This window comes from Cherax quadricarinatus, chromosome 14, assembly GCF_038502225.1.
Source record: "Cherax quadricarinatus isolate ZL_2023a chromosome 14, ASM3850222v1, whole genome shotgun sequence".
Classification (NCBI taxonomy): Eukaryota; Metazoa; Arthropoda; class Malacostraca; order Decapoda; family Parastacidae; genus Cherax; species Cherax quadricarinatus.
Genome location: NC_091305.1, coordinates 12,338,559 through 12,359,301, shown reverse-complemented (window position 1 = coordinate 12,359,301; position 20,743 = coordinate 12,338,559). Strand labels below are relative to the sequence as shown.

General features: G+C 40.8%; 1 protein-coding gene and 1 long non-coding RNA gene across 6 annotated transcripts in view; one reads left to right on the top strand and one right to left on the bottom strand.

The window, feature by feature from the left end:
- The window catches only part of LOC138852678 (uncharacterized), a 35,075-nt gene extending 33,028 nt beyond the window's left edge, over positions 1–2,047 (top strand). The window contains exons 2-3 of the long non-coding RNA XR_011392000.1: positions 1,474–1,649; positions 1,876–2,047. This is a non-coding gene — a long non-coding RNA (uncharacterized lncRNA). The remainder of the gene's footprint in view (positions 1–1,473; positions 1,650–1,875) is intronic.
- The window catches only part of LOC128695394 (SET and MYND domain-containing protein 4-like), a 415,476-nt gene that overhangs the window by 53,741 nt on the left and 340,992 nt on the right, over positions 1–20,743 (bottom strand). For 3 of the 5 annotated variants that reach the window (XM_070084852.1, XM_070084853.1, XM_070084856.1), the window contains 4 exons: positions 18,237–18,459; positions 9,337–9,514; positions 2,372–2,395; positions 1,990–2,048 (listed from right to left, as the gene is read on the bottom strand). In XM_070084852.1, coding sequence (XP_069940953.1) covers positions 1,990–2,048; positions 2,372–2,395; positions 9,337–9,514; positions 18,237–18,459 — 484 coding nt within the window. The remainder of the gene's footprint in view (positions 1–1,989; positions 2,049–2,371; positions 2,396–9,336; positions 9,515–18,236; positions 18,460–20,743) is intronic. The other 2 variants (XM_070084854.1, XM_070084857.1) reach the window with 1 other exon arrangement.

The window sequence follows — 20,743 nt, the reverse complement described above, 5'->3', positions numbered from 1 at the left end:
TGTATTCTCTCATATCTAGGCCCAAATTTACCACACAGCTCAACAGAGTGAGCTGAGCTCATGGCATAGATCTACAGTTTGGACCCTCAACGTAAAGCCGTAGATCTACGGCACGGACCCTGAAAGAGTTAAGTCTTAGAATTAACGAAGAAAATAGATATATGTAACAAAAAAGGCACAATACCGTGACTGGAACGATACACAAATAACCCACACACAGAAGAGAGGAGCTTACGACGACGTTTCGGTCAGACTTCTCACGTGCTAAACGTAATTTCTTCTCTCCCAAACTCTCTACTCCTGGGAACTCTTCTGTCCTCTGCCTTCCCTACACTTCCGGTCTTTCTAATCTCAACAATTCTCTCCGTCCCTTAGACATCAAGCCTACTTTCCGCCAGACTAACACTCTTCGCACTAATCTCGTTCATACCTCTCCTCCCTCTACAGATGTTCCTGGTGTCTACTCTATTTCTTGCTCCTCCTGTCCTCTTCAATACTTTGGAGAAACTGGTCGATCTCTTTCTGACAGACTTAGGGAGCACAAAAAATAGTGTTAGGCTTGCCGACACTAACAATGCTCTGTTCTGTCACGTCAGAGATCACAGCCATCCTATTGACTGGTCTTCCGCTAAAACTCTCTTCCCTACTTCCAACTCGAACAGTCGCCGTCAAGTTGAATCCTCTCTAATACACAACTTTCCTTGTATGAATCTTAGTCCTGGCTTCGTCTCTGTAGATGCCTTCCTCTCCCACTACATTGTAAAATGTTCCAAACTTCAGAACACCCGTGACTTAACCTGATTCCTCATTTTTTTTTCTTCTTCTCCCTCTTTCCCTTTCCTCTTTCCTTTCTTCTGTCGCGTGTCTCTGTTCCTTCATTATTTATTTCATCACTTCCCCTTCCCCCACCTCTGTGCACTTGCTCTCCCTATGTGGGCACCTAGCTCCCTTGCAGTGCTCCCCTTTCTTTGTATTTGACTGGCTCCTCCTCCTCCTTAATTCACCACTACTACCACTACCACTACTACTACTACCACCACCACCACTACTACTACTACTCCACCACTACCTCTCCCTGCCTATATATAGCTGTCCTGCTACACTTCTGGTTAGTGTGACTTTGTAAACAGTCCAAGTCGGACCAAAACGTCGTCGTAAGCTCCTCTCTTCTAGATATATGTATTAAACAAGAGATAGCCAGTGGCCGTAATGAAGCGTCTCTTTGTGAACATAAAAAGAATAAGGTAAATGTGAGTTTGTGTGATGACTGACTGATTTACTGACTGATTAATTTACTGACTGACTGACTTACTGACTGACTTGACTTACTAACTTGTCTGACTGACTTGATTGACTGACTGATTTACTGATTGACTGACTTGACTGATTTACTGATTGTCTTACTGACTGATTTACTGACTTATTGATTTCATTGATTTACTGACTGATTAAAGTTAAACTTTTTCACTGAAGAGGCAGTTGTATAATTTACTGCGGGGTAAAATAGAACAGAAATCCTACAGAATTTATGCACACTCCAGTACAACCATCGACTTCAGTACCTGTACCTCTACCATCCACCTCGGTCTAGTAGGGCCACAGCATAACTCTCCACAATCATCCACAAACACCAGCACCCACAATTTAAGGTAAGAAATACTATTATTTCTGTTACATTTGTTATCTTAAGCAGTAAAAACAACATAATACAACATGATAATGAACTACAATTACATAATCACTTTTATTTTTGTAAGATCTGGAGGTCTAAAAAAAGTTGTTTGGCTTTTTTGGGGCTCTCAGGAATGTAGCCCTATTTTTCCCATAAGTTCTTCAGTTTGTCTAACACAATTTTACCTAAAATGGCGTTTTCAGGAACATAACTACCGTGTCAAACAATGGACTACTGCATAATTCATAACTAAATTTTGAAGTATATAAAATCAGAAGATTCAAGGTTACAAAGTTACTGCTGACTGTTCCACTGACCTGAAGGAACCGCAACAGAAGGCCTCCCACAAAAGCTTCTGCATCGCTAATCTTGTCACCTGAGGTAAGACAATCACAGGTTTATTAATTTGATCTAAATGAATCTTTAAAACTATTCCATGATTTTATACCTTTCAGTATATTCTAAACACTATAATTCTACTAGTCAGTATATAATACAGTATTAAATGAGAAGGCGCCTGCATTCACTCCTCATAAAACAAATCTTGACCCACTAAAAAGTACTACTAGTAGTGAAAATGCTGGTAATGCATGTATCATACAAGCGTGAGCAATATATTCAGCATTTTTTATTTATACCAATGTTTAGTGATAAATCAGTTAATAGGACACTCAAGGGTAAGCTAAACACTTCACCAACCTTTATCCTTGAATAATGGATATGCTGTTGAATAAGGACAAAATTAAACTGAGTTATTATATACCTACTGCAATGAATCACAATAAACAACAGTGTACGTGGTTAATACAGGAAGTCTGGTATTAAATTATATTTTATGTAGCTTAATTATAAACAAATATAAAGTGATATCCCTATCAAAAACAGGCAGCTGATGGTTATTTTTATTGTCTAATTTATCACTGATTACCACAGACTCAGAGCAAATAGCTGGTAATCATTCTAAAGAAATTATTTGACAAGATTTAACTAAAAAATAGTGTTGCTTTCTTTAGTTGAAAATTTGTAAAGCATAAAACATTTTGTACAAGAATGGTATATAAAACTGACAAGATTAAATTAAGACACATATGCAACATCTGGGTATCTTTATTGTAGACATTTTGCCATCCAGTGGCTTTATCAATACAAATTCTAGGACATAATTTGAAGATGGTAGAACTATATACAGAAGATGAGGTAATCAGTCCCTCAGCCTTGGAGATGGTGTGAAGAGCACACCACAGTGCTCTTCACACTAACTCCAAGGCTGAAGGACTGATTACCTCATCTTCTGTATATAGTTCTGTCTTCAAATTATGTCCTAGAATTTGTATTTATAAAAACCACTGGATGGCAAAATGTCTACAATAAAGTTACCCAAATGTTGCACATGTGTCTTAATTTCATAAAACATTTTGCCAATGAAGCATGATCTTAAACCACCTTAGGGCAGAATGCTGCTAAACCTCCCTAGAGCAGCATGAGATAGCCAAGATTGGTTGATTTATTAGGCTGTATGTTACCTGTGCACTACCAGTCAAGGATACTTTAATCCCTGAAATATGTATTAAAGCAAACTCTCAGCCAATAGAGAAACACCTCATTGTAAATACCTGATACTCAAAGAGCAGACGGATCTTTGGCTCCATAAATCGACTTTCATTTTCACAGGCAGTGATCCCAAAAGTATGTAAAAACATATTGTAGGCAAGACATAAAAACAGCAATTTATTACCACAACTTTAGCTATAGTACCCTTTTCTTGAACCTATCTGTAGTATGGTACATAATTAAAACTGGGCAGTAAATACTGTACGTATTCCAATGTAATTTTTGCGTTGTACTTTAGCATACTGAGAGCATCATACTATTTCATGTGTTAGTGTGACTGGTTAATGGTCCAAGCAGGATTGAAACATCATTATAAGTTTTTTCTCTCATGTGTGGGTTATTTGTGTATTTATGTATGAAAAAAATCCCTGAAGACCAAATTTTCAGTGATTCAGTTTTTTTTTAAATAAGTACATGTACACCTTTGACGGATTTCAAGAGTTTACCTACTCTTGCAGCGCAGCCTTGGGCCAGCCTTGTCTGGTGTGTGCCTGATCAGCCAAGCTGTTACTGCTGGCAGCTCACTAGCCAACATATTCATCATAGTCTGGTTGATTCGGCACCTGGTGAAGGAAACTGTCTAATGTGCTCCTGAAGACTTCTACACTTGCTCCAGCAATGTTTCTGATATCTGATATCTTCTGGCCCATGTATGCTGACAGTTTTCTTACTGTGCCCACAGTGCCCCTGCCCTTCGCTGGGTTTACTTTACACGCTCTCCCATCGCTTTCATTCAAGTATGTTATGGCTGTGTGAAGATTTGGGACTAGGCCTCAAGTACAATACAACCACGGTATCCACTGAATCGGTATCCGCAGTTTCAGTTATCCAAGGTTTACTGTGGCCCAAAAATACCTCTTAATTTTCCATAATAATGGCCCCAAGGCACAAAAGTAGAGAAACTGGCAGTTCTTCAAAGCCTAAGAGAAGCCATGAAGTGCTTCCAATCGGTGAAAAAGTGATAATTCTCCACTTATTGAGCATAATTTATCAATTAAACTTTATAATAAGTATATATAGAACTTATGGTAGGCCCATGGAATGTATCCCCTGTAGATATGGAAGTCCTACTGTACTTTCCTCACATATATATATATCATGCATCTCTCTCCTCTGCTCCAACAAGTACACATTTTGGACTTTGAGGCATTCCTCCTAATTTAAATGCTTCACTGGCTCTAAGCAGGCCATAAATGACCTTTGCATCTGTTCTGGCTCTGATATCTCTCCTGCCCTGAATGGAGACATCAACACTGAACAGTACTTCAAACAAGATAGCACAAGCAATCTAAGGAGTGTTGCCATTGGCATTATTTCCCATGTCCTAAAAGTCCTCATTATCTATCCATCACAGAATTATACAGCGCCTGTGGGGCAGAGGGGATGGAAAGTATTCAGGCTTAATTTAGGGAACTGGAGCACAGATACAATTCCCTAGATCAAGAGCCTCTTACCAGTGTCAAGGAACCTCCCTTGAGGGGGAAGCTCACAACCTGAATTTTGGCTCGTATCCAGGAGCAAAAAATCAAACGAGCGACAGCTCATATCCTGAAAAATTCGCATGGTGGGGCACTCGTAAGCAGAGATTCCACTGTAGAAGAAAACCCAGAGGGGTGTGTGCATATATGCTTGTACATGCATGTGTAGTGTGACCTAAGTGTAAGTAGAAGTGGCAAGACATACCTGAAACCTTGCATGTTTATGAGACAGAAAAAAAGACACCAGAAATCCTACCATCATGTAAAACAATTACAAGTTTCCATTTCACAGTCACTTGGCAGGATGGTAGTACCTCCTTGGGCAGTTGCTGTCTACCAACCTACTTCTTTCAACAAACCAGCCGTATCCCACCAAAGCAGGGTGGCCCAAAAAGAAAAACAAAAGTTTCTCTTTTTAACTTTATTAATGTACACAGGAGAAGAGGTTACTAGCCCCTTGCTCCCAGCATTTTAGCCGCCTCTTACAACACGCATGGCTTATGGAGGAAGAATTCTGTTCCGCTTCCCCATGGAGATAAGAGGAAATAAACCAGAACAAGAATTAGTATTAGTAGTAGGTTGGTAGACAGCAACCACCCAGGGAGGTACTACCGTCCTGCCAAGTGAGTGTAAAACGAAGCCTGTGATTGTTTTACATGATGGTAGGATTGCTGATGTCTTTTGTCTGTCTCATAAATATGCAAGATTACAGGCATGTCTTGCTACTTCTACTTACACTTAGGTCACACTACACATACATGTACACATTTATTTATACACACTCATCTGAGTTTTCTTTGATTTTATCTTAATAGTTCTTGGTCTTATTAATTTTCCTTTTATATCCATGGGGAAGTGGAATAAGAATCTTTCCTCCGTAAGCCATGCGTGTTGTAAAAGTCAACTAAAATGCCGGGAACAATGGGCTAGTAACCCCTTTTCCTGTAAAGATTACTAAAAAGAATAAGAAGAAGAAAATTGTCAAAGTGGGAAGTCTGAATGTGCGTGGATGTTGTGCAGATGATAAGAAAGAGATGATTGTGGATGTTATGAATGAGAAGAAGCTGGATGTCCTGGCTTTAAGTGAAACAAAGCTGAAGGGGGTGGGAGAGTTTCAGTGGAGAGGAATAAATGGGATTAGGTCAGGGGTTTCAAATAGAGTTAGAGCTAAAGAAGGAGTAGCAATAATGTTGAAGGATAAGCTATGGCAGGAAAAGAGGGACTATAAATGTATTAATTCAAGGATTATGTGGAGTAAAATAAAGATTGGATGTGAAAAGTGGGTTATAATAAGCGTGTATGCACCTGGAGAAGAGAGAAGTGTAGAGGAGAGAGAGAGATTTTGGGAAATGTTGAGTGAATGCGTGGGGAGTTTTGAATCAAGTGTGAGAGTAATGGTGGTTGGGGATTTTAATGCTAAAGTGGGTAAAAATGTTATGGAGGGAGTAGTAGGTAAATTTGGGGTGCCAGGGGTAAATGTAAATGGGGAGCCTTTAATTGAGCTATGTGTAGAAAGAAATTTGGTAATAAGTAATACATATTTTATGAAAAAGAGGATAAATAAATATACAAGGTATGATGTAGCACGTAATGAAAGTAGTTTATTAGATTATGTATTGGTGGATAAAAGGTTGATGGGTAGGCTCCAGGATGTACATGTTTATAGAGGGGCAACTGATATATCGGATCATTATTTAGTTGTAGCTACAGTTAGAGTAAGAGGTAGATGGGAAAAGAGGAAGGTGGCAACAACAAGTAAGAGGGAAGTGAAAGTGTATAAACTAAGGGAGGAGGAAGTTCGGGTGAGATATAAGCGACTATTGGCAGAAAGGTGGGCTAGTGCAAAGATGAGTAGTGGGGGGGTTGAAGAGGGTTGGAATAGTTTTAAAAATGCAGTATTAGAATGTGGGGCAGAAGTTTGTGGTTATAGGAGGGTGGGGGCAGGAGGAAAGAGGAGTGATTGGTGGAATGATGAAGTAAAGGGTGTGATAAAAGAGAAAAAGGTAGCTTATGAGAGGTTTTTACAAAGCAGAAGTGTTATAAGAAGAGCAGAGTATATGGAGAGTAAAAGAAAGCTAAAGAGAGTGGTGAGAGAGTGCAAAAGGAGAGCAGATGATAGAGTGGGAGAGGCACTGTCAAGAAATTTTAATGAAAATAAGAAAAAATTTTGGAGTGAGTTAAACAAGTTAAGAAAGCCTAGGGAAAATATGGATTTGTCAGTTAAAAACAGAGTAGGGGAGTTAGTAGATGGGGAGATGGAGGTATTGGGTAGATGGCGAGAATATTTTGAGGAACTTTTAAATGTTAAGGAAGAAAGGGAGGCAGTAATTTCATGCACTGGTCAGGGAGGTATACCATCTTTTAGGAGTGAAGAAGAGCAGAATGTAAGTGTGGGGGAGGTACGTGAGGCATTACGTAAAATGAAAGGGGGTAAAGCAGCTGGAACTGATGGGATCATGACAGAAATGTTAAAAGCAGGGGGGGATATAGTGTTGGAGTGGTTGGTACTTTTGTTTAATAAATGTATGAAAGAGGGGAAGGTACCTAGGGATTGGCAGAGAGCATGTATAGTCCCTTTATATAAAGGGAAAGGGGACAAAAGAGACTGTAAAAATTATAGAGGAATAAGCTTACTGAGTATACCAGGAAAAGTGTACGGTAGGGTTATAATTGAAAGAATTAGAGGTAAGACAGAATGTAGGATTGCGGATGAGCAAGGAGGTTTTAGAGTGGGTAGGGGATGTGTAGATCAGGTGTTTACATTGAAGCATATATGTGAACAGTATTTAGATAAAGATAGGGAAGTTTTTATTGCATTTATGGATTTAGAAAAGGCATATGATAGAGTGGATAGAGGAGCAATGTGGCAGATGTTGCAAGTATATGGAATAGGTGGTAAGTTATTAAATGCTGTAAAGAGTTTTTATGAGGATAGTGAGGCTCAGGTTAGGGTGTGTAGAAGAGAGGGAGACTACTTCCCGGTAAAAGTAGGTCTTAGACAGGGATGTGTAATGTCACCATGGTTGTTTAATATATTTATAGATGGGGTTGTAAAGGAAGTAAATGCTAGGGTGTTTGGGAGAGGGGTGGGATTAAATTATGGGGAATCAAATTCAAAATGGGAATTGACACAGTTACTTTTTGCTGATGATACTGTGCTTATGGGAGATTCTAAAGAAAAATTGCAAAGGTTAGTGGATGAGTTTGGGAATGTGTGTAAAGGTAGAAAGTTGAAAGTGAACATAGAAAAGAGTAAGGTGATGAGGGTGTCAAATGATTTAGATAAAGAAAAATTGGATATCAAATTGGGGAGGAGGAGTATGGAAGAAGTGAATGTTTTCAGATACTTGGGAGTTGACGTGTCGGCGGATGGATTTATGAAGGATGAGGTTAATCATAGAATTGATGAGGGAAAAAAGGTGAGTGGTGCGTTGAGGTATATGTGGAGTCAAAAAACGTTATCTATGGAGGCAAAGAAGGGAATGTATGAAAGTATAGTAGTACCAACACTCTTATATGGGTGTGAAGCTTGGGTGGTAAATGCAGCAGCGAGGAGACGGTTGGAGGCAGCGGAGATGTCCTGTTTAAGGGCAATGTGTGGTGTAAATATTATGCAGAAAATTCGGAGTGTGGAAATTAGGAGAAGGTGTGGAGTTAATAAAAGTATTAGTCAGAGGGCAGAAGAGGGGTTGTTGAGGTGGTTTGGTCATTTAGAGAGAATGGATCACAGTAGAATGACATGGAAAGCATATAAATCTATAGGGGAAGGAAGGCGGGGTAGGGGTCGTCCTCGAAAGGGTTGGAGAGAGGGGTAAAGGAGGTTTTGTGGGTAAGGGGCTTGGACTTCCAGCAAGCGTGCGTGAGCGTGTTAGATAGGAGTGAATGGAGACGAATGGTACTTGGGACCTGACGATCTGTTGGAGTGTGAGCAGGGTAATATTTAGTGAAGGGATTCAGGGAAACCGGTTATTTTCATATAGTCGGACTTGAGTCCTGGAAATGGGAAGTACAATGCCTGCACTTTAAAGGAGGGGTTTGGGATATTGGCAGTTTGGAGGGATATGTTGTGTATCTTTATATGTTTATGCTTCTAGACTGTTGTATTCTGAGCACCTCTGCAAAAACAGTGATAATGTGCGAGTGTGGTGAAAGTGTTGAATGATGATGAAAGTATTTTCTTTTTGGGGATTTTCTTTCTTTTTTGGGTCACCCTGCCTCGGTGGGAGACGGCCGACTTGTTGAAAAAAAAAAAAAAAAAAAAAAAAAAGAATTAGTAAGAAAATAGAAGAAAACCCAGAGGGGTGTATATATATATGCTTGTACATGTATGTGTAGTGTGACCTAAGTGTAAGTAGAAGTAGCAAGACATACCTGAAACCTTGCATGTTTATGAGACAGAAAAAAGACACCAGAAATCCTATCATCATGGAAAATAATTACAAGTTTCCATTTCACACTCACTTGGCAGGATGGTAGTACCTCCCTGGGCAGTTTCTGTCCACCAACCTACTACCTAGGAAATATACATGTATCATATATCATAGGTGAGAGAGACAAGGTTGATTCTCTACTTACTGGATGCAGAACCTTTTCCCTCAAAGTATTTTGTTTTCTTGAGGGCTTTCACCATGAAAACAATCATAATGCACCTGTGGAAGAAATCTTCAGGTGTGCGAGATTCAGCATGGTGTACTAAGTGGTACAAACGAAGAAAATCTGTTGGATCATATACCTGTTTGTTGTTCGTAGTCTCCTGCAAATGATAAAAAGGAGATAACACTGAAGGGCGTTTAATAACAATCTTTGTGTGAAAAATGTCGGATATAATAAAATTTCTGGTTAAACATAGCAGGTGTTTGTATTAATATGCATTCAACATTTACTTACAGTAATATCTAATTAGTACTATGCATAATGCTCTGCTAGACACAGTAATTTCATAACTTTTTAACAAGTAATTTACAATTCTATCTGACATCAATATTACTGCATTGGTACTCAAAATTAGGTACAGTGTAGGCAAAACTTTTTATACCAAATTCTTCTGCACTAACATTCTCTAGTTTAACTACACAATTTGTGACCAGACATTCTAGTAAATTATGGGCATCTCTGAATCAGCAATAGGCAGAGAGTAAAGACAGTGAAGCATAGATTACCAGCCTATACAATAAAAATAAATATGGATGAAGGAATAGCTTTAATAGGTCATTATAATTTTTCTTTAGAAAGAGTAATTTATAATAAAAAATGATGCAGCACATTAAAGAAAGCTTAACAAACAAACAACTTTATTCCTATAAAGTGAAGTTCAATACAGAACTGACATTTGAGTGATTGAAGCAACTGACCACAAGTAATCATTTAAAGAAGACATCAAGAGAATCTTCTAGATGGTTTTCTGTTGTTATATTGATGCAAGTCTCTTTATTTTCATCTCATGGGTTATGACCACTGCATGGCATTATAGCATCTCAGACCAAGCCCAATTCTGTGGCCAATATGGTATTTTTTCTTTTTATACAGAATTTTTTAACCCGTAAACGGTCCAGACGTATACGTATATACGTTCTTACCACTAGTGCCCCAAACGTATATAAACGTTTTATTTTTCCTGCCTTCAAATATGGCACGATTGGCCTGAGATGCCTTGTCAGCATAGTATGGGTCATAACACTCAGTGTGCACTGTATTAAAAAATGTGGGACCACTTAGTACCTTGTGGGAGCACCAGTTCAAATGAGCGCCAGCTAGAGCAAACAGCGCGGCAAACACCTGTGATTCACTGATTTCATGTAGTATTAACTCTCCCATTTTAAGAGGAAAGTGATGTTGACCCCGAGTTTAGCGGCTTTGAGGTGGATGTGACCATAAGTGGTCAAGGAAATATCAAAAAACCTTGATAATAACCAATGTGCAACATTTGTGCAACGCCTCTTCAGAATGTCTTATAATCTATGTCCTAAGTAAAGAGAAACAATTCTGGAACATAATACTTGTTCAGCAGGCTGGCTGGCTGGCTGGCTGGCTGGCTGACTGGCTGATTGGCGGCTTGGCTCCGTTTGTTTGTCTGTGTCTATGTCTATCTCTGTCTCTATCTTTGTCTCTGTCTATTTGTCTCTGTCTATCTCTGTCTCACAGGTACACATAAATACAAGTATACATAGTGTAAATTACCTAGGATAACCCAATAAATCCAGACAAAGTGCTATACTCTGCTTGAAGATATGAGTAAACGTGATGACTCAGTCTTGTGGCTCTCTCTGAGACAGAGAGCTCAACAGATAGACAGATAGACAGGGAGCTTGACAGAGAGACAAATAGACAGACAGACATGTTTGTGTACCAGCGAAAACAAAGCAGGGCCAATGCTCATCAAATGTCACCTCTAATCTTATCTCATCAAGTCTTATCACCGCACCCTCGCGTATGCTCATCAAATGTCAGCTCTTATCTAATGTTATCACATAACTGTCAGGGGTGGACTGAGGCTTGTTTTTCATGCTTCAAGGGAACTTATTATTACGTATTATTATTATTATTATTATTATTATTATTATTATTATTATTATTATACAGTGGACCCCCGCATAGCGACCTTAATCCGTGCAAGAGGGCTGGCTGTTATGCGAAATGTTCGGTATGCGAATGAATTTTCCCCATAAGAAATAATGGAAATCAAATTAATCCGTGCAAGACACCCAAAAGTATGAAAAAAAAAATTTTACCACATGAAATATACATTTTCCTACACACAAAGAGAAGGATACATGCACAATAGTAGAGTAGTACATGCACAATATATATTGTGCATGTACTACTCTACTAAATGAAGAATAAATGACACTTACCTTTATTGAAGATGCAGCAATGACTGATGAGACACTGTGTCCTGGGAGTGCCTTTTCCTCCTGAGTACTGTAGGTCCTGTTTGGTATTTTCTTCCAGAACAGGCCTTATCACACTGTGTATGCCACTACGATTCTTAAATCTCTCAAACCAACCTTTGCTGGCTTTAAATTCACCAATATGAGCACTAGTTCCAGGCATTTTCCCCTGTTCACCTGGGTGTTAGTCGACTGGTGTGGGTTGCATCCTGGGAGACAAGATTAAGGACCCCAATGGAAATAAGTTAGACAGTCTTCGATGACGCACTGACTTTTTTGGGTTATCCTGGGTGGCAAATCCTCTGGGGTTAATTGTTTCTTGGTATTCTCAATAAGCCACACCAACAACGGTGGTACAGCAGCAGCAGCAACTGACGGTGGTACAGCAGCAACAGACGATGCTACAGCAGCAACAGACGATGCTACAGCAGCAGCAGACGATGCTACAGCAGCAACTGACGATGTTACAGCAGCAGCAGACGATGCTACAGCAGCAGCAGCAGCAGACGATGCTACAGCAGCAGCAGCAGCTGACGGTGGTACAGCAGCAACAGACGATGCTACAGCAGCAACAGACGATGCTACAGCAGCAGCAGACGATGCTACAGCAGCAACTGACGATGTTACAGCAGCAGCAGACGATGCTAAAGCAGCAGCAGCAGCAGACGATGCTACAGCAGCAGCAGCAGCTGACGGTGGTACAGCAGCAACAGACGATGCTACAGCAGCAACAGACGATGCTACAGCAGCAGCAGACGATGCTACAGCAGCAACTGACGATGTTACAGCAGCAGCAGACGATGCTACAGCAGCAGCAGCAGCAGACGATGCTACAGCAGCAGCAGCAGCTGACGGTGGTACAGCAGCAACAGACGATGCTACAGCAGCAGCAGACGATGCTACAGCAGCAACTGACGATGCTACAGCAGCAGCAGACGATGCTAAAGCAGCAGCAGCAGCAGACGATGCTACAGCAGCAGCAGCAGCTGACGGTGGTACAGCAGCAACAAACGATGCTACAGCAGCAACAGACGATGCTACAGCAGCAACTGACGATGTTACAGCAGCAGCAGACGATGCTACAGCAGCAGCAGCAGCAGACGATGCTACAGCAGCAACAGACGATGCTACAGCAGCAACAGACGATGCTACAGCAGCAGCAGACGATGCTACAGCAGCAGCAGACGATGCTACAGCAGCAGCAGACGATGCTACAGCAGCAGCAGCAGCTGACGGTGGTACAGCAGCAACAGACGATGCTACAGCAGCAACAGACGATGCTACAGCAGCAGCAGACGATGCTACAGCAGCAACTGACGATGTTACAGCAGCAGCAGACGATGCTAAAGCAGCAGCAGCAGCAGACGATGCTACAGCAGCAGCAGCAGCTGACGGTGGTACAGCAGCAACAGACGATGCTACAGCAGCAACAGACGATGCTACAGCAGCAGCAGACGATGCTACAGCAGCAACTGACGATGTTACAGCAGCAGCAGACGATGCTACAGCAGCAGCAGCAGCAGACGATGCTACAGCAGCAGCAGCAGCTGACGGTGGTACAGCAGCAACAGACGATGCTACAGCAGCAACAGACGATGCTACAGCAGCAGCAGACGATGCTACAGCAGCAACTGACGATGTTACAGCAGCAGCAGACGATGCTACAGCAGCAGCAGCAGCAGCAGCAGACGATGCTACAGCAGCAGCAGCAGCTGACGGTGGTACAGCAGCAACAGACGATGCTACAGCAGCAACAGACGATGCTACAGCAGCAGCAGACGATGCTACAGCAGCAACTGACGATGTTACAGCAGCAGCAGACGATGCTAAAGCAGCAGCAGCAGCAGACGATGCTACAGCAGCAGCAGCAGCTGACGGTGGTACAGCAGCAACAGACGATGCTACAGCAGCAACAGACGATGCTACAGCAGCAGCAGACGATGCTACAGCAGCAACTGACGATGTTACAGCAGCAGCAGACGATGCTACAGCAGCAGCAGCAGCAGACGATGCTACAGCAGCAACAGACGATGCTACAGCAGCAACAGACGATGCTACAGCAGCAGCAGACGATGCTACAGCAGCAGCAGACGATGCTACAGCAGCAGCAGATGATGCTACAGCAGCAGCAGACGATGCTACAGCAGCAGCAGCTGACAGTGCAACAGCAGCTGACGGTGGTACAGCAGCAGCAGCAGCTGTACCACCAATAGTAGCGATGGTTGATTGGGGTTTATTATACAACCTGGCCAGCTCGGAGACACGCACTCCACTTTCATACTTATCAATGATCTTTTTCTTCATCTCCATAGTAATTCTCACCCTTATTGCTGTAGGGTTGGCACTAGAAGCTTTCTTGGGGCCCATGGTCACTTATTTTCCAGAAAAAATCACCAAAAACACTGTAATAATACGAAATGTTCCGATTGTATGCTTGGATGTTACCGCGGAGGCTGGCTGGTAAACAATGCCACCGGCGGAACATGTGAGCGTGGCTCAGGCCGCACATTGGACGCGTCTCGGACGAAGGGCGATGAGCGGTTTTTTGGGCGGTACGCGAGGCAAAATTTTTGCGATCAAAGCGTCCGGTATGTGGATTGTACGGTATGCGATGCGTCCGGTATGCGGGGGTCCACTGTATAATAAAGGGTTGGAGAGAGGGGGTAAAGGAGGTTTTGTGGGCAAGGGGCTTGGACTTCCAGCAAGCATGCGTGAGCATGTTAGATAGGAGTGAATGGAGACGAATGGTACTTGGGACCTGACGATCTGTTGGAGTGTGAACAGGGTAATATTTAGTGAAGGGATTCAGGGAAACCGGTTATTTTCATATAGTCGGACTTGAGTCCTGGAAATGGGAAGTACAATGCCTGTACTTTAAAGGAGGGGTTTGGGATATTGGCAGTTTGGAGGGATATGTTGTGTATCTTTATATGTGTATGCTTCTAAACTGTTGTATTCTGAGCACCTCTGCAAAAACAGTGATAATGTGTGAGTGTGGTGAAAGTGTTGAATGATGATGAAAGCATTTTCTTTTTGGGGATTTTCTTTCTTTTTTGGGTCACCCTGCCTCGGTGGGAGATGGCCGACTTTTTTAAAAAAAAAAAAAAAAAAAAAAAATATACTTTCACATATCCAAAACATTGCTGGGACCTATAAACACTTTGTAGTATATATTCCAAGACAATAGTAAATGGCCAAGGCAGGTGTAAATGTCCACCTGTCAGTGTGTTTGTGACAATGTGAGTACAATTTCAGTACCTAATACTAGTGTCAGAACAAAGATTGGTTATGAAATGACAAGAACTACTATAAATTGTAATTATCAAAACATAAAAATGATATAAAATAATATGAAAAATAGAAAAAAAGGTATATCTGCAACACTTCTGCAAGCGGCAGGACTCGATGTTGCCGTCAAGTGAGCATCCAGTGCCAACTTCTCGGTCTCATATCTCTGTAAGTACTGACCCTATTTTTTTTATCCTATAACACTTAGAAAAGTGTGCTCTATATTTTCATTAAAAAAAAAAAAGATTTTTTTATTTTTCAAAATATTCAGGGCACTGGGGATAGTGAACATATATACAGTATATGCATGAGCCAATTAATTACAATATTACCTAATTTCATTCAGTGCAAAGGTTTCCCTGAATGTATTCTCAGAACTACTTTGTTCTTGACTGCTATCAATGAACCTCTTATAGTTCTTCCTGGATTCAATCTTCTTCGTATGTTGTTTCCTGTAAAGCCACATCTGGGCTTCTGATCATCCTTATTCTACTGTTGGCACTTGTGAGATTGTTCTCTCATGACTGAGCACTGGAAATACCAAACTCACCCATGGCCATCTGAATAAGAGGCTCCTTGCACCACTTTGTGAAAACTGCCAGGGGTTGATCTAACAGCATGTTGACACTCTTTTCAACTTTTCCTTCAATGCCTTGATATGCTTAAATCTACAGTATCTGTCCTCTCCTGAAGTCCCAATTTTGATGCAGAATCTATCCAGAACTGACTTTCTGCAGTAACTCTGAATTTCTCATTCTACTTTTGTACACTCTCAATACTTCTTTTTCACTACTTACAACAGCCCTCTTCCCTGCAGCACCTAATTATCACCAAAGGTTTAGAATTTGTCTTGAATATAGAGCAATCCTTGCCCCTCTCCCAGTCTTTTACTCTTATGATAGAACCAAAAATACCTGTCCCCTCAGCATCATCTGATACAGATGACACCATGCAATACTTATTACTTGTAGTTTTAGATTCTTCACTCTGTAGAGGAATAATTTGCACTGAAATAACATTATATATGTGAACTAACTGTATCTCATTTGTTGAGGATTCATTCTAACTGTTTGCCCCATTCTCAGACTCATGACCTTACAGACATGCAAATAACTGAGTGATGCAAGGAGGGAGGAGTATATGGAGAGAAAAAGAGGTTAAGAGAGTGGTGAAGCAATGTATAGAGTAAGCAAATGAGAGAATGGGAAAGATGTTATCAACAAATTTTGTTGAGAATAAGAAAAAGTGTTGGAGTGAGATTAATAAGTTGAGAAAGCCTAAGGGAATGAATGGATTTGTTAGTTAAATATAGGAGAGAAGAGTTATTAAATGGAGAGTTAGAGGTAACTAGAAGATGGAGGGAATATTTTCAAGAATTGTTAAATGTTGAAGAAGATAAGGAAACTGTGATTTTGTGCATAGGGGAAGGAGGAATAACATCTTATAGGAGTGAGGAAGAACCAGTTGTGAGTGAGGGGGAAGTGTGTGGGGCAATGGATAGAATGAAAAGGGGTAAAGCAGCTGGGATTGATGGGATAAAGATAGAAATGTTAAAAGCAGGTGAGGATATAGTTTTGGAGTGGTTAGTGTTTGTATTTAATAAATGTATGGAAAAGGGTAAGGTACCTAGGGACTGGCAGAGAGCATGCATAGTTCCTTTGCATACAAGTAAAAGGGACAAAAGAGTGTGTAAAAATTATAGGGGAATAAGTCTGTTGAGTATACCTGGTAAAGTGTATGGTCGAGTTATTATTGAAAGAATTAACAGTAAGATGAAGAGTGGAATAGTAGATGAACAACGAGGCTTTAGGAAGGGTAGGAGGTGTGTAGACCAAGTGTTTTCAATAAAACATAGGTGAACAGTATTTAGATAAGGCTAAAGAGGTTTTAGTGGCATTTATGGATCTGGAAAAGGCATATGATAGAGTGGATAGGGAAGCAATGTGGCTGATGTTGCAAATGTATGGAATAGGAGGTAGGTTACTGAAAGCAGTGAAGAGTCTTTACAAGGATAGTGAGGCTCAGGTTAGATTATTTCCCAGGAAAAGTAGGCCTTAAACAGGGATGTGTGATGTCACCATGGTTGTTCAATAAATTTATAGATGGAGTTGTAAGAGAAGTGAATGCTTGGGTATTGGCAAGAGGTGTGAGGTTAAAAGATGTGTCACAGTTGCTCTTTGCTGATGACACTGTGCTTTTGGGAGATTCTGAAGAGACGTTGCAGAGGTTGGTTGATGAGTTTGGTAGGGTATGTAAAAGAAGGAAATTAAAAGTGAATATAGGAAAGAGTAAGGTGATGGGGATAACAAAAAAATTAGGTAACAAGATTTTGGATATCAGATTGGAGGGAGAGAGTATGGAGGAGGTGAATGTATTCAAATATTTGGGAGTGGACGTGTCAGCAGATGGATCCATGATAGATGAGGTGAATTAAAGAATTGACGGGGGGAAAAAAGTGAGTGGTGCACCAAGGAGTGTGTGGAGACAAAGAACTTTATCCATGAAAGCAAAGAGATGAATGTATGAGAGTATAGTATTACCAATGCTCTTGTATAGGTTTAAGGCATGGCTAGTGAATGCTGCAACAAGGAGAAGGCTGGAGGGAGTGGAGATGTCATGCTGAAGGGCAATGTGTGGTGCAAATATAATGCAGAGAATCTTTAGTTTGCAGATTAGGAGGAGGTGCGGGATTACCAAAACTATTATCCAGAGGGTTGAGGAGGGGTTGTTGAGATAGTTTGGACATATAGAGAGGGTGGAACAAAATAGAATGACTTTGAGAGTGTATGAATCTGTAGCGGATGGAAGGCGAGGTAAAGGTCGGCCTAGGAAAAGTTGGAGGGAAGGGATTAAGGAGGTTTTGTGTGTGAGGGGCTTGGACTTCCAGCAAGTGTGCATGAGCATGTTAGATTAAAGCAAATGGAGACAAATGGTTTTTAGAACTTGATGTGCTGTTGGAGTGTAAGCAGAGTAACATTTATGAAGGGAATCAGGGAAATCAGCAGGTTGGACTTGAGTCCTGGAGATGGAAAGTACAGTGCCGGCACTCAGAAGGAGGGGTGTAAATGTTGCAGTTTTATAACTGTAGTGTAAGCATGCCTCTGGCAAGACAGTGATGGAGTGAATGAAGGAAGTTTTTCTTTTACGGGCCACCCCGCCTTGGTGGGAAACGGCTGATGTTTACCTGGAGTTTACCTGGAGAGAGTTCCGGGGGTCAACGCCCCCGCGGCCCGGTCTGTGACCAGGCTAACTCATAATTTAAAAATGCATATGCAGTACAGTATTACAGACAAAAATTACCTTGGGGTCTTCTTCGACAAGCTGGTCTTTAAGATCCAAGAAGAATGATAAGGGATACTGTGTAACAAGTCTGAATGCCAAGAAACAGTTAATGGACATTCCTGATCCTGTCAGCAGATCTAGGATTGGACACTCAATGGTGTGGAAGAAAGATTCCTGACGACACTCGGCTGAACAAAACAACACGTTGGAACATTTTTTGCATGGTATTGGAGCCTTAGTTCTGAAAATACAGTATAGAGTAATTAGTGATTACAAACATTAAAAAAAAAAATGGATTACAATAAGACTGTGCTGTGCAGCAGCCCAAAAATATATATACTGTACTATACTTGGAAAGTAAAGATTAGTAAACTGATTAATTGTTGTTATAAAAGTCAACTAAAATGCCAGGAACAATGGGCTAGTAACCCCTTTTCCTGTAAAGATTACTAAAAAGAATAAGAAGAAAAAAAATTTCAAAGTGGGAAGTCTGAATGTGCGTGCATGTTGTGCAAATGATAAGAAAGAGATGATTGTGGATGTTATGAATGAGAAGAAACTGGATGTCCTGGCTTTAAGTGAAACAAAGCTGAAAGGGGTGGGAGAGTTTCAATGGAGAGGAATAAATGGGATTAGGTCAGGGGTTTCAAATAAAGTTAGAGCTAAAGAAGGAGTAGCAATAATGTTGAAGGATAAGCTATGGCAGGAAAAGAGGGACTACAAATGTATTAATTCAAGGATTATGTGGAGTAAAATAAAGATTGGATGTGAAAAGTGGGTTATAGTAAGTGTGTATGCACCTGGAGAAGAGAGAAGTGTAGAGGAGAGAGATTTTGGGAAATGTTGAGTGAATGCATGGGGAGTTTTGAATCAAGTGTGAGAGTAATGGTGGTTGGGGATTTCAATGCTAAAGTGGGTAAAAATGTTATGGAGGGAGTAGTAGGTAAATTTGGGGTGCCAGGGGTAAATGTAAATGGGGAGCCTTTAATTGAGCTATGTGTAGAAAGAAATTTGGTAATAAGTAATACATATTTTATGAAAAAGAGGATAAATAAATATACAAGGTATGATGTAGCACGTAATGAAAGTAGCTTGTTAGATTATGTATTGGTGGATAAAAGGTTGATGGGTAGGCTCCAGGATGTACATGTTTATAGAGGGGCAACTGATATTTCGGATCATTATTTAGTTGTAGCTACAGTTAGAGTAAGAGGTAGATGGGAAAAGAGGAAGGTGGCAACAACAAGTAAGAGGGAGGTGAAAGTGTATAAACTAAGGGAAGAGGAAGTTCGGGTGAGATATAAGCGACTATTGGCAGAAAGGTGGGTTAGTGCAAAGATGAGTAGTGGGGGGGTTGAAGAGGGTTGGAATAGTTTTAAAAATGCAGCATTAGAATGTGGGGCAGAAGTTTGTGGTTATAGGAGGGTAGGGGCAGGAGGAAAGAGGAGTGATTGGTGGAATGATGAAGTAAAGGGTGTGATAAAAGAGAAAAAGGTAGCTTATGAGAGGTTTTTACAAAGCAGAAGTGTTATAAGAAGAGCAGAGTATATGGAGAGTAAAAGAAAGGTGAAGAGAGTGGTGAGAGAGTGCAAAAGGAGAGCAGATGATAGAGTGGGAGAGGCACTGTCAAGAAATTTTAATGAAAATAAGAAAAAAATTTGGAGTGAGTTAAACAAGTTAAGAAAGCCTAGGGAAAGTATGGATTTGTCAGTTAAAAACAGAGTAGGGGAGTTAGTAGATGGGGAGAGGGAGGTATTAGGTAGATGGCGAGAATATTTTGAGGAACTTTTAAATGTTGAGGAAGAAAGGGAGGCGGTAATTTCATGCACTGGCCAGGGAGGTATACCATCTTTTAGGAGTGAAGAAGAGCAGAATGTAAGTGTGGTGGAGATACGTGAGGCATTACGTAGAATGAAAGGGGGTAAAGCAGCTGGAACTGATGGGATCATGACAGAAATGTTAAAAGCAGGGGGGGACATAGTGTTGGAGTGGTTGGTACTTTTGTTTAATAAATGTATGAAAGAGGGGAAGGTACCTAGGGATTGGCAGAGAGCATGTATAGTCCCTTTATATAAAGGGAAAGGGGACAAAAGAGATTGTAAAAATTATAGAGGAATAAGTTTACTGAGTATACCAGGAAAAGTATACAGTAGGGTTATAATTGAAAGAATTAGAGGTAAGACAGAATGTAGGATTGCGGATGAGCAGGGAGGCTTCAGAGTGGGTAGGGGATGTGTAGATCAAGTGTTTACATTGAAGCATATATGTGAACAGTATTTAGATAAAGGTAGGGAAGTTTTATTGCATTTATGGATTTAGAAAAGGCATATGATAGAGTGGATAGAGGAGCAATGTGGCAGATGTTGCAAGTATATGGAATAGGTGGTAAGTTACTAAATGCTGTTAAGAGTTTTTATGAGGATATTGAGGCTCAGGTTAGGGTGTGTAGAAGAGAGGGAGAATACTTCCCGGTAAAAGTAGGTCTTAGACAGGGATGTGTAATGTCACCATGGTTGTTTAATATA